Source organism: Diabrotica virgifera, chromosome 1 (genome assembly GCF_917563875.1).
Source record: "Diabrotica virgifera virgifera chromosome 1, PGI_DIABVI_V3a".
NCBI lineage: Eukaryota > Metazoa > Arthropoda > Insecta > Coleoptera > Chrysomelidae > Diabrotica > Diabrotica virgifera.
In genome coordinates this window covers 314,930,320-314,945,003 of record NC_065443.1, presented here as the reverse complement: position 1 = coordinate 314,945,003, position 14,684 = coordinate 314,930,320, and the positions used below count along the sequence as shown (strand labels likewise).

The 14,684-nt window shown below is 32.4% G+C and overlaps 1 protein-coding gene across 1 annotated transcript in view; it reads right to left on the bottom strand.

Moving 5' to 3' along the window:
• Window positions 1–14,684, bottom strand: part of LOC126878618 (kinesin-like protein CG14535) — a 122,769-nt gene that overhangs the window by 34,643 nt on the left and 73,442 nt on the right. Inside the window, exon 3 of the mRNA XM_050641448.1 lies at window positions 10,153–10,350. Within this exon, the coding sequence (XP_050497405.1) occupies window positions 10,153–10,350 (198 nt within the window). The remainder of the gene's footprint in view (window positions 1–10,152; window positions 10,351–14,684) is intronic.

The window sequence follows — 14,684 nt, the reverse complement described above, 5'->3', positions numbered from 1 at the left end:
ATTAAAATTAAATCAAATTAAATTAAAGTAAAGAAATATAAATAAAACTGAATAAATTTTAAAAATTTAGATACATATAAATAAAATTAAATACAAATAAATAAAATCATATTAATTGAAATATAATTAAAAAAAGCTAAAAAAAATAAATAAGCATAATAAATAAATTAAGAAAATAAATAAAATTATGCAAAAGTAAATAGAATCTAATAAAAATAAATAAAATTTAATAAAATGACATAATATAAAAAAATAAATGGAATTAAAAAATGAAATAAATAAAATAAACTAAAATAAATAAAGTGCTTAAATTAAATAGAATTAAAATAAAATTAAACAAAATTAATTAAAAGTAAATAAAATTTTATAATTTGCTGCTTGTTCTTTTCGTCTGCTCAAAACTTTTCTCCTGCTTGCCGTTCGTCAGAAAAGTTCCGTTTAGAGATATTTTTTGAAAATTTCGAAAAAGTAAAAAATTCATATTTTGCCCAATTTAAGTCCAAAAGTTAAACAGTTGCACTTTTCTTTGATGAAATTTGTTGCTCGTTCTTCTTCTGTCCTCAGAATATTTCTATGGCTTAAGATATTGTATTTCGGACACTGATTGCTCCAGAGAAAAAGATTTAGTACGGTTCAGCTCGGAATTCAGCAAGGAGTCTACCTACTTAATTTCATATTTTTCACGTCATCATTGTGAGAGTTATGGCGTCATGGGTAACCCCATATGACGTACGGGTATGAAATATAGATGACAACCTATTCCCAGACCGGTTAAATATACCTGCCAAATTTCATAAAAATCGGTCAAGTCGTTTCGGTTTCGGAGGACTATGGCAAAAACACTGTAAAAAGAGCATTTTATATAGATGTACAAATTTTGGTGGCTATTAAAATGACAACATAAAACCGTATAAACCTTCCCTGAACTTCCACAAATAATTCAACATCAAAATTAGCCAAATCGGTCCAGCCATTCTCGAATTTTAGCGAGACTATATAACGAACAGCAATTGATTTTTATATATGTATAAGATTTTCAGTTGACTTTTGATAAGATTTCTAGACACTCTTATACACGTTTTGATCTTCATCTTAAAAGTAAAAAATATTTTCTAATAAAAATTTATTCTTTAATTAATTTTGTTTTACGAATTCCTTTGTTAACGTATAATATAAACGAAAGCGCTTAAATTTTCCTTATTTTTAAAAAATCAACGGTTTTTTTGTCTAGCGTAAGTCTGCTTCGAGCATAAAAAAGTAATATTCTCCTGAAATTTCCTCGAACAATCCGATTATCAGCAGTAACTATTCAAAAAGAGCCTCTTAAATAAAGAACATTTAAAGCTCTTTACGACAATCCCTTTTATTCAGTACTCTCGCAAAAAGGTCTTAAAAGTCTCACAAGAGGACGCTTTGGAAGTTTTCGATAACAATAAAACACATCTGGCGTGCGATGACAGCCTGTTGGCAATATGAAAGACACCTTGTTTCATCGCCGAAACTTCCTTGAGACATTGTTGTCACTAATAACATCAGGACCCCCGCCCCGGTCTTGCATCTGCTGCCTGCTACTTGCGTGTAATTTCAAATTTAAACATGAACCTGACTGACTATTCGGGATATTTGTGGGTACATATTTGCTGCTTGTATTAACAGGTTTGCTCGTGTTTGCTGTTAAACAATGAGGTTATAGTACGGGTTATTTTGGCGAAATATAATACAAACATTTTCTTTCTTTTTTTAAATTTTTATAATAAACTCAATAAGACTGTGACTCAATAAGAAAGGAGTACCTACCTGGCGAATATGTAAAGACTGTGAGAGATATGTACGAGGGAGTAGGGAGTAACGACTAGTGTTAGCACAGGTGTGGAAGAGACTGATAAATTTCAGGTGAAAGTAGGATTGTACCAAGGCTCGGTGCATAGTCCGTATTTATTCTCATTAGTTTTGGAACAGATAACAGCGAAACTACAGGGTAGCATTCCATGGTGCCTAATGTATGCTGATGATGTAGTGTTAATAGGAAATAGTGAAAGAGACTTAGAACAAAAACTGGAACAGTTGAAACAAGCTCTGGAGGAAAAAGGTTTAAAACTTAGCAGGACAAAAACAGAGTATTTGGAATGTTCATTTAAAGATGGAGTTACTACAAATAAAATGGTATCTTTGGATGGTGAAATGATTGTAAAAAGCAATAGTTTTAAGTAGCTAGGATCGGTATTACAGAGTAATGGAGAAATAGATGGAGATGCATGCAGTAGAATTACAGCTGGACGGATGAAGTGGAAAGAAGCGAGTGGTGTGTTTTGTGACAGAAAAATTCCAATGAAGCCGAAGTAAAAATTCTTTAAAACAGCCATAAGACCGGCTATGATGTACGGAACTGAATGTTGGGCAGTGAAAAAAAAAAAGAGGAACAACGAATGCGTGTGGCGGAAATGATAATGCTTAGATAAATGAGTGAAGTGACAAAGGATAAAATTAGAAATGGGTATATTAAGGGAAGTCTAGTTGTGGCACCAGTTGATGCCAAAATGAGAGAGCTAAGGTTAAGATGGTTTGGTCATATTCAACGTCGAGACGTTAATCACCCAATAAGAAGAATAGCTGAAGTGCAGATTCCTGGAAGGAGTAGGAGAGGAAGACCAAAGAAGACCTGGGGGGAGACGATTAGGCAGGACATGTTGCTAAAGGGGATTAATATTGATATGACCCAGGATAGAATTGTGTGGAAAAAGGCAATTAGGGAAGCCGAACCCGCATAGGGATAAGGCAAAGAGAATGATGATGATTAATGTTTCGATCATTACATGCTCCCACTTCAGGTGACAGTCATAACTAAAAGGTTTTTTTTAATGGGAAGGTACATTATGTGACACCTCAATTAAAATCTTTTGAAATACTGATTAAAAAAATGTTAAATACTTGGGTAAAATTTCGGTTATATGCTTTTTAAAGGCATTCATTTTTTTCGAATCCTGAGAGAAGAAATGAGTATTTTTGAAAAATTTAAATGCAGAATGACCGATTACATTATTACCGAGGGCTGAAAGTCTCTTAGAATAAGTACACAAAAAGTTTCTTTTGAATGATATATTTGAAATTAAAAATCATACTAAATTTTCTCTTCGTTTTCACCCCTGCAACTTATCAAAAAAAAAAAAAGAATGTGTGTGTACTTTGTACGCACGTAAGAAGTTATACTTCTAAATATGATTTCAATGAAATAAATATACATTCGGACAGTGTATTTGTATTTTATTTAAAGATTAAATTAATTTTTACTTAATACTTTCCAAAATTTTTTATTAAAACAACACCAAAAATTAAAAAAAGATTAGAAAACACCAGGATTTGAACCGGGGACCTCTTGATCTTCAGCCCAACGCTCTACCACTGAGCTATACCCTTTTGTCTATACGGGCTACAAGATTTCTCAGACATAGTGACAAACATACGGAGCGGATTATAAAATACTTTAAATATTACTTATTATGTTATTCCCGAGGTAAACAAGTCCAAACACACAAAAATTATAATAATAGTTATTTATGATATAAATGTTAAAAGCACAATTTTAAGGCACGTAAGTATGTGAAAGATTCGCTTCGCTCATTCTGCAATTCCAATAAGTGCCTTAAAAATGTACTTTTTAACACCTATATCATACAATATTTGATCTACAAACGTCTTATATATCAATAATTATAATTTATTCATTCTCAACTACAGGACAATACCTACAAAAACTTTTACTTGAACTTGACTGACATTCCATTTTTATATTTTTCTTGACATTACATCAAAACTGTCAATACATAAATCATAACAACTATAGAATAGCATCTATTTTTATTTTTGTATATTCTAACAATGTTTAATAGTTTTTTTCTACAAACGTGTTAAAAATGCAATAATACAGTTTAAATTAAATTTAAAAAAACCTTTTAAACCACGTTTTTAAAATTGCGCAAGTTGTATTAATAATATTAATGTTAATAAATGAAATATAAATATTTTGAGGTTTCACAATTTGACAATTCACTTTTAAATACAGTGTTTTAAAAAATTTAAAGCACTGGTGTTTTAAAGTGGCATTTTTAACACGTTTATAGAAAAATATATTTAAAAACACTAATATATCATTTCCACACTTTTTCTGGACTGATACTTACATAAATTAAAACATTTAGTAACGAACTCCATACTGCCTGTGTGCGCATGCGCGCAGATTAATAGAATTTCATCCTCAATCGCGCCTAAAGAAGTATAACTTCAATAGATATTATAGAAGTTTTTAGGGACTTTCGGCCCTCGGTATTAATGTAATATTTTATTCTGCGTTTAAATTTTTCAAAAATTCTTGTTAGTTTTCTCAGCATTAAAAAAATTGAATTCATTTAAAAAACATTGGACAGAAATTTTGTCGCAAGTATATTACATTTTTGTAATCAGTATTTCGGAAGCTTTTAAATGAGGTATCACATGATGTATTTTCCCATTCAATAAAATCAAAGTTATGACTGTCACCTGTATTTTAAAAATCGACCTGTCCGAGCGTTTTGTTTATGTGCTGAAAATAAATAAGTTAATATGGGGGGACACTTATTATTATGGTAACTTTTAAAAAAAGTCAAAATAATATGACTGGACAAGCTCTTGTAACTTTCAATTTGTTATAGTTCCACAAAGTTTTCAAAATGTGCCACGATTAACGTCTCTTCATAAAATATTTGCCACTCTCAAACAAAAAAAAGCAACATGCTGTATGTCATTTGTATGTACAAGGTATATCTCGAGGAGAGATTAAATATAAACAAAGGTAAAATGATGGATGAGGTATCAAGGCACACGTGAAACACAATCCATCATGGTCGCGGTAGCCGGGAAAATGTATAGAAGCGATCAAATTGAACTTAATGCACAATGCGAATAAGAAGACCGTTAAAATATCACAGGTCTTATTTGAAAGGACGGAAAAATGGATTGTTTTTCGAAGTAAATGAAATAAGTCTATATGTATGGATATACTACAATGGAAAGTTCAAGTAATCGTATAAGTGACTTGTATTTTTATTTTCCGGTTCATTTATCATAGTTTGGTGACATAAGCTTGCTTGAAAAGTGAATGTTGAAATGAACACTGATAATGTCAGACAATTATCAGGTATACATATACATATCGCGTTAAAACGTACGCTGACGTCTTGGGCTTCATAAACTCCATTCTTTCCTATTTGTCCACATGTCATCCTCCAGGCCTCCTCCTCTCATCTCCTTGTCGCCAGCTCTTCCGTGGTCTTCCTCGTCTTCTTTTTCCTTTTGGGTTCCACTGTAACGTTTTCTTTGGGATTCTATTATTAGGCATTCTTTGTACATGTCCGTACCATATTAATTGTTCACTTCGTAGTTTATCTGTGATGTCATGTTTTATTCCCATGATTTGTCTGATTATTTCATTTCAATTATCAGGTACCAGTATTATAATAATAATTGTGGTTTGGAATAGTGCATAAAACTAATTGAAAATAATATTGCTAAAGGCAAAACAACCGAAACTGTATTTCAATTAATACAAATATTGTCAAAAAATTAGTCTAATTATGATAATATTCAAAGGATGACAGGACTTCATGTATTTGTTTAATAGTTATCTTACATATTTAATGGCATATTCAATGCTCTTTAAATGCATTCATTTTGTTTTCGAATCCTGAGAAAACTAATAAATATTTTAGAAAAATTTAAACGCAGAATGAAACATTATATTATTACCGAGGGCCGAAAGTCCCTTATAATAAACAAAAAGTGTCTTTTGAATGAGATATTTGAAATTAAAAACACACTAAATTTTCTCTTTTTTTTTCCACCCCTGTAGCTTATTAAAATATACCTACATTATAGAAATTTTCAGGGACTTTGGGCCCAAGGTAATAATTAAATCTTTCATCCTGCGTTTAAATATTTTCAAAAAATTTATTAGTTTTCTCAGTATTCGAAAAAATTGGATGCATTTAAAAAGCATTGTAGCCAAATTTTTGCGCCTATACCTTTAATGGAAATGTTTTAATTTTAGGTTTTTGATTATAGATATGGATACAATACAGCCGGTGCGGTGGCGACCAAAATCCCGACGGCCAAAACACCGACACGCCAGAATCCCGACACGCCAGAATCCTGACAGGCCAAAACCCCGACATGCAACAATTCTCGCATAAGTAAAAATTCCGACCACTACATTTTGAATATTTATTGTTTCCTTTTCCAAAATCCCAAATCCCAAATCCCAAATCATATTATAGAGTATTGAAATTAAAAAATTAATTACTTACTAATAAGTACGGGTATTATACTAATTATTATGTATTTTAAAAGAAAATATTATTAAACACTTCATTTTATAATATAAAAGCTATACTTACTGAAATGAAAGGTTGTAAGTGACATGATAATATCTATTATATGAAAGTAAACTTGAATTCAGGATTGCATTATACAATGTATAATCCAATTCCGACGGGCCAGAATCCCGACAGGTGTGATAAGTTTCTTTTTAACATTATAATTACATTTATTTCTTGTTTTTTGTTTATGACCATCTGTTTTTTATTTTTTGTTACTAAACAAAAGTATTTACCATTTAATATGAACTAATTTTCTAAATAAAATTTCTAACATGGGTATATGAATTAAATTTTTTTGCCAATATATAGTCCAATAACATATTATGTAGGTACATTACATAAAGTAAACTTGAATTCAGGATTGGATTATACATTGTATAATCACAATAAACACAGATATAACTATGAGTACCAAAATGTGGTGATGACAGGCTAAACAAAGCAAGCCCTTTCCCAACTTAGGTTCAAGAATGGTACATGTCCCAGTCTTTGGCCCTATGTTTCATGCAGTAGTATTGAAACATAGAGCAGCGACTTAATGAACAACACCCCATTTCCGCAAACATTCCAAATTAGCATTTGCATGGGCAATTCCTGTTCCGCTGTGTACTTTTGGAACTCCTAGCAGCTGTTTATATCCGCCATTGATAGTTGACACCAGAAAAGGAAAGCAATCCACATGTTCCTTGGAAGTTAAGTCCTTTATTCCCTTACCTCCCAAGCGAACAATAACAGGGACAGAAATTAAAAAGTCTTTTTATAATTTTGTTGCAATCTTAGCTCTATTAATCTCTCTCTTGCGCTGAATCGAGCTGCGATGGATGACTATCGAGCTTATATCTTGAACAAGACTGTATACAACCTCACTAATAATGACCACCTCACTCAGTGAATTTCCTGGACAACACCTGGGTTCTATCGAGGGCCGAAAAATGTTCAGAAGTCATGACTTTCATTCCTGCTCTTTCGGTAAGGTTTCAACTTCAGGGGTCGCAGTCGCACCAACGTTAGCATTATCATTGTTGTGCTTTTCATAAAAGTCAATGTAATTTATGATGAATAATTCTTTTTGATTCCTGGAAAAATGACCCTAATAGGTACGATCAGAATGATCCTAGAACAGGGCCTCGATTTTTGACCCTTCGCTTCATTATCGAACGTATTCGTTTCGTATCTGTTTAGTATACGAAGCGAATACGTTTGATAACGAAGCGAAGGTTCAAAAATCGAGGTCCTGGACCGTTAAAAAACGAATAAATCTTTAACGAGAATATAATATAGGTTGTTTATTGTAGATGATAGTAGACAAATCGGTTTCATAATAAATAGACTTAAAATTTTTAGATAAGGTTCCAAATCAGAAGATTATCACGAATACGCCAAAAAAAGCAAAAAAGAATTGTTGATGTAAAAGGTAATTTCTGCATGTACGGCGAATTAGAAACTGTAACTGACAACGCTTATAACGAGCTATCAAATGAATTGTAAAGAATAGGTAATTACAAGTTTAGTATCTTTTATTATTATCCAGTTATCAAATAAACTGGCCACTATGTTAAAACCGAGTGTGGAGCTCATAAATAGCCATTCATTCGGTTCGCGTGTGAGATAGCAACTTATTCTTTGCGAGCTGAACTTTATTCACCAGCCAGAACATTCAACATGATACCCGTTGACAAACACATTCATTTTCCGCAAAGTAATTAATATACTGCAAAAGAATTTTCATGTTTCCCTGCGGCACGGTCAAAAGTCATTTGATATTTCTTTTGTTCGGCGGTTAGAGGCATTCGGATTGCATTTTGTTTTGATTAAAGAGGGAGAACGAGAAACGAGGATGTAAATATTAAACGAACAAATTAAAAGGGTTGTAAATAAAGTCAAAGGGATTTCAAAGAGATATTGGAACGCGATGATGGGTGTATTGTTTATATTCAATAATTTGTTTACTTTTAAATAAATGAATGGGGAAAGAAAACTGTTTCAAAAGTGTGTCTTTAGTCCAGGGCGCATCTGTTTTGAGATGGACGTTGAGAGGTGACTCAAATTTTTTTGCAGAAATTGCTTGAAAATAACTCAAATAATAATATTTGAGTTATCCTTCCACTGAAAATGGTCCGGAACATTGTTTAAATAATCAAAATGTCAAAATATGAAGGAAAAATTCGATATTTTTATTGGTTTTTTGATTATAACTTTAAAACTATTCATTTCTGAGAAAAGTTGTATTAACATAAAAGTTGCGTAATTAAATTTCCTACAATATAAAAATGGTTATAAATTTAAAAAATCGTCACCCTTGTTGCAAAATAGCAATAATTGCGAAAAAAAAAAACATACAAAAACAAGTATTCGCATTTTACGTTTTTCAATCATTTATGCTACACTTAGGACCTTCATATTTAACCCAGAAAAACTTTGTGATATAGTAAAACAACACTGTAAATTTCATTAATATCGGTTTAATAGATTTTGCAAAATAAATTTTGAAATCTAGCTTTCGCAAAAAAAATTCATTTTTTTTTTAAATGTTGCAGGACTGAAAATAAAGCAGACAGCAAGTTGAATTTTTTTTCCTTATAGAAGTGTACTATACTTTTCATTGGTATTTTGCAAAATTAAAATCGATTAATTACGACGGCGTCAGGAAATTTTTTAAATACACATTAATTTTTGGTGCTACGCGCAGGACAGCGGTGTTCGATTCACACAAGTTGATTTCCACCAAAATTTCTTCCAATCTTTATCTAATATATTATTTTCTTACTCTATATTTTGTTGTATTTTAATATTTTATGTTATTTCAAAGGATAGAGTACTTCGATAGAGTTTTATATTGCAATAAACAAATTTATTTATTTATATCGAAATGTAATAAAAATTAAAATGTATCAATCATTATCAAAGGTCATTGGAATGCCCAATCAGAGCAAACTATCCGCTGTCCTGCGCGTAGCACCAATAACTAATGTTTATTTAAAAAAAATTCCTGACGCCGTGGTAGTTAATCGATTTTAGTTTCGCAAATTGAAAATGAAAGGTACAGTACACTTCTATAAGCAAAAAAAAATTCAACTTACTATCTGCTTTATTTTCAGTCCTGTAACATTTTCAATAAATGAATTTTTTTTGAGAAAGTTGGATTGCAAAATTTATTTTGAAAAATCTATTGAACCGATATTAACTAAATTTACAGTATTTTTTTATTGTATCATATAGTTTTTCTGGACAAAATGGACAAGTCCCCACTAAAATGGAAAACTTTACTTAACTTTTTTTGGTTTTAGGACCTACTCTTCACAACCCAATAGGTCCCGAAAGCTTTCGAGTGACTGCACATATAGCATACTTTGCTCCCCTACCATAAGTTTCTGGGAGGTAGATTGCTAACAAACTATCCCACCATCTTTTAAGTGGTTTTCCGGGGGTTTTGAACCGGGCGGATTGTTTTCTAGCGCAATTTTTGGGAGCCTATTTTCATCCAATCGTCATACACAGTTGTTCCACATCCTATTGCGCTGCCTTTCCCATCTTACAATTTTGCATTGCTCTCTAATGTTTTTTCTCACCCTGATTCTTGTTGTTTTCCCCACCATTTCTCTTAGTATTAATACAATTGGCTATTAGAACGATATCATCTGCGAATCTCAAATGACTGAGTATCCTAGAATCCCCGAGAATCCGTGCAGTAAGGAAGTATGTATATTAAAATATGCATTGTATATATTATATAGTTGGTACTTACCACTAGCAAATCCAGCTAATAGATCCTTAAGTTGATTGGTCGGTCCACAGATTTCCACAGCCGACACCCGTACTGAAAATCTGGCACCGGTCTTCTGCCTTTGTTCGTTTATACCTTTAAACAACCACGATATTGCACACGGGATGATTCCAATAGTGTTCGAGCTTTCAGGACTGCCGATCATGGTATAGGATTTTCCTGAAAAAAAGGTATGTATGAATAAAATGTTACATTTCTTTTTATTGGTTTTCTGTTACTGAAATTTTTTATTAATTTTAATCAAGTCATTATTATATTGAACGAAGCTTTATACTTTAGAACGAGAATCCAACAAAGTGGAAGGACAGAATTCGAAATAGAGGAAAGAATTTTGAAAGGAACGAAAGTAATAGGAGCTTTGAACTCACTACTATAGTCAAAAACCAAATCGACAGAAAAGAAAACAGAGCTATATAATACTTTATAATATTTTAATATCTTTAAAAACGTGGTACTGTATGGATGTGAAACTTGGCAACTGAATAAGCGAACAGAACAGAAGTTTCTCGCACTAGAAATAGACTTCTGGAGAAGATCGGCCTGCGTCTCCAGAGTCTCACACATATCGATTGAACAAGTTCGAGATACTATGACTAGGAAAACATAATAGAAGGAATCCAAGAAAAAAAACTTTGTTGGTATGGCCATGTATAAAGAATCGAGGAACATCGACTCCCAAAGCGGGTACTGGAATGGCAACCCCGAAAAGAGGGAAAAGGGGAAGACCAAAAACCACCTGGATAAGTTAAATCCAGAAGTCAGTGTCTGAGAGAGGTCTATGACCAGCAGATTGGACAGATAGAAGCAGCTGGAAAATAGTAACCTGAATGCGCAGGACGCTATAAACAGTTATTACACAGTGACGACGTTTAACATTCCGGAACTAACACAGGTTTTCTGAACATTAAAGCTAACATCGGGTTTCAGAGTCTGACATAAAAAAATGTTAACATTGACACACTTTCAAGCGTAGGATTGTGTTTACCCGCTGAATGAGTAAAATTAAACATAAATGATATCTATTTTTAAATTATTAAAACTCTTTAACATTAGCAAAGTACCACAGAAAATAAAACAATCACATAACATCTGATTTGTCAAAAAACAACCTCAATATTTCCATTGCTATTTTCTTGTACCTAGGTTCACACTTTGCTCCTGGCAATTGGGTTACTATTAGGTTACTTATTATCAGCACTTGTTTGACCGGTCTTTCGTTAATCTAAATATTTTTTTATCAAGTAGATCATAGGTCCAACATGGGTCCAACATGGGTCTCTGAGACAAGATTTGCCGATAATTGCATAATTAGGTGACACTGAAGACTCAAACTTCAACACTAAAAACAGGCATCTAAATCAGGCAGCTACTGATGGTGGTGAAGATTAATAACGAACGATTTGGATATAATCGTAAAAACTCTAACTGGTCGGTCTCACAGACTCAATGTTAGTCACGGAAGGTTAAGTTGGAATAAATTCATTTTCTCGAAAATGAACGACCCTGGAGATAAATCCCGGGTCGATTTTTATTTTTAAATTATAATTTTATGGCATACTATATCATACTAGTGACGTCATCCATCTGGCATTGATGACCCATTGATGATTTTTTTTAAATGAGAATAGAGGTCATGTGATAGCTCATTCGAAAGGTTATTAAATTCTCTATTCACTAATATACACATTATCATAATTATTTATAAAGGGTGCCAAAAAATTTCTTATGAATTAAATTAATTGAGACAAAAAAGAATGTATTTAATTTATTTAATGCAAAATACATTCTACTGCTGTCAGAAAACAGAAAAAAAATATTAATTTGAAAAATAAACATTGCTTTTCGCTTAATTTAAATGTCCGGTCTGCTAAGAGGCAGGTGGGTGACAGTGATATTGAATTTAAGCGAAAAACATTTATTTATCAAATAAACATTTCTTCGTGTATATACCTATATAATTATTATCACAAATATGGTCTGTAAAATAGATTACTTATTAAATTATAGTTTTTTGTACTAACAGTGAAAGAATTTCTGAGACCTCTTTAGAAAAGTGATGGTATCATAAATACGATGTTCTCGGTTTTCTGATTTGATTACAGTGAAAAACTCTATTAAAGTTGAGGAAATGGCCTTTTTCTTCTATGCACAACCACTTACGGTAAACTTTTATGATGTTGGCGTGGTGCCAATGCAGAAATAGTCCCGGAAGGAGGATTAGAATACTTTTAGCAGAATCTAGTAATCTGTCTTATAATATGTGTGTGTAGTCCTCTAGGTCAGTGGTCGGCAAACTTTTTAGCCAAAGAGTCAAATATGAATACTATAACAATTTAAAAAAATTGGGAGCCAAATCTGCTTGTTCAGCAAACTCTTATTACACTAAATAAAACTAAAGGATCTACTGGGTTAAGATAGTGAAAAATGCTCCCAGCGATATTACAAAAATAAAAAAACCACATATTCTACATCAAAAAGGTATTCCACCAAAAATTAAAATGTGCTTTTCCGTTTTTTTGGCAATATCTTCGTTTGTAATCATTGTAGAAACTTCTTTCGTTTTGTGAGGTTTTATTTACTACAACACTGAATTTTTTACAAAATTTTTGGCATAAAATCCATTTTTCTTAATGTTGATATGTAGGTAGAACTGAAAAGGGAAAGAACAGCAAACGTGAGCATTGAAAATATTCATGTTTTCCTTCTCCAGGTGATTCAAAGCAGACCACTTGTGTTTTTTTTCTCCAATATTTCCAATTCAACACAAATATGTTCAAATTTAGAGCGCCATACCTCCTTGTTCTTAAATCCAGAAATTGTATTTCAAAGCTATTAAAAATGCCCATTTCAAAATGAAAAAATTTAAACTCGGTTATCGTAGCATTAAGAGGATTTTTGACAAATGCTAAAGTTTGTAGGTTTGATAAAAGCTAATTTAGCAGAATAAGATATAGGTAATGTTTTTCCTAGCAAGTTTTTTTAAATGAAAATAATATTGCGCTTTCCGTGGATATTTGTGCCAGAGCTGCACCTAAGGAGTAGGCCGGGCCGAAAATTTTTTTTTTATTTTTCTACACGGCTAGTTGCCAAAAGTTGGGACTAGTATTTATATAATCCTATACCAAATTTGGCCCGGTTTAAAAAATATTCAACCGGGCCCCCTGGCCCTTAAAAAATTTTTTTGGGTCGAATTTTTTTTTAAATTCTTGTACAAGGCTAGTTGCTAAAAGTTGGAACTAGTATTTATATATTCCTATACCAAATTTGGGACGATTTAGAAAGTAATTAACCGGGCTCCCCGGCCTTTTATATTGTTAAAAAAATGTTTGGGGCTACTAAAAAAGCTTCTGTTGTCATATTCTATTATTAAGCAAAACAAAGATAATACAGTAGACAGGAAAAATACTTAAGCTTTTAAATGCCGTTTTAGAAGATCTAAACTAAATCTTCAAAGATAATACAGTGCTGGTCATCGACAAAAATAAAATTCGGAGAGGGGTTAAGGGAAACAAATGGCAACTCCAGCATGGGAATAAAAATTTAAACAAGTCAATATTGAAGGGCTGCACTTTGATGAAAGGAAAGATCAAACCATGGTATTCGGAAAGGCGAGACGAATTATGAAAACTAAAGACCGTATAGCTTTAATTGAAGGACCCGGTAGTTTATATTTTGGGTACTTGGATCTTAGCCAGTCTCGTGTCATAGATATTGTCGAAGGAATATTAGACTAATTACAAAGTTATATTATACCTCTAAGCAAATTAGGTATTATGGTATGTGATGGTTCAAATGTAAATACGGGATTGAAGGCAGAATCAAGACTTTCAAGATTTTCAAGACAGTTGAGTGTATGCCCGTTTCAGGCTAATGAACTTTCCTTGCGATATTTACTGCAAGAACTGGATGGCCACACAAAAGGTGTCTATTCATATTCTGAGCCGATTGGATCCCTTCTTCCCAATTACGAAAAAATGCCTGTTATTTAATTTAACACCATAGAAGCTGTCCTGCCTCTTGTAAATGAAAATGATCCAAGTTCAGATCAATAGTATTTGTCCAAACTATCCTAAGCAATAATTGGAGATGGAATATGTTCTCAAAGTTAGGTAGAGAAAAGTCCAGGGAAGATGGCACAAACACGTTGGTTCACGACAACTAACCGCATTCCTAGAGTTTATGTAGCTACAACTGATCCTTGTAAAATCTTAAAGATTTTAGCTGAGTTTATAATACAAGTATATTCACGTATGAGGTTTGAGATAAAAACAGCCAAAATTGAAATATGGTGCCAGGCATCTATGGAAATCAATGCAGCCCACGAGAGATTTTCCGAATAATGTCTCATCAATTTATCAATAAAGTTATTTAAGACAATGCTTAATTTGCGCACCTGGAAATCATTCAAATTTGTATGTTAACAGATTAGCGTCAACGTATTAGAAGTGATGCTCTCCGAAGGATCTTAAAATGAAGGAAGGTCGGTATAAAAA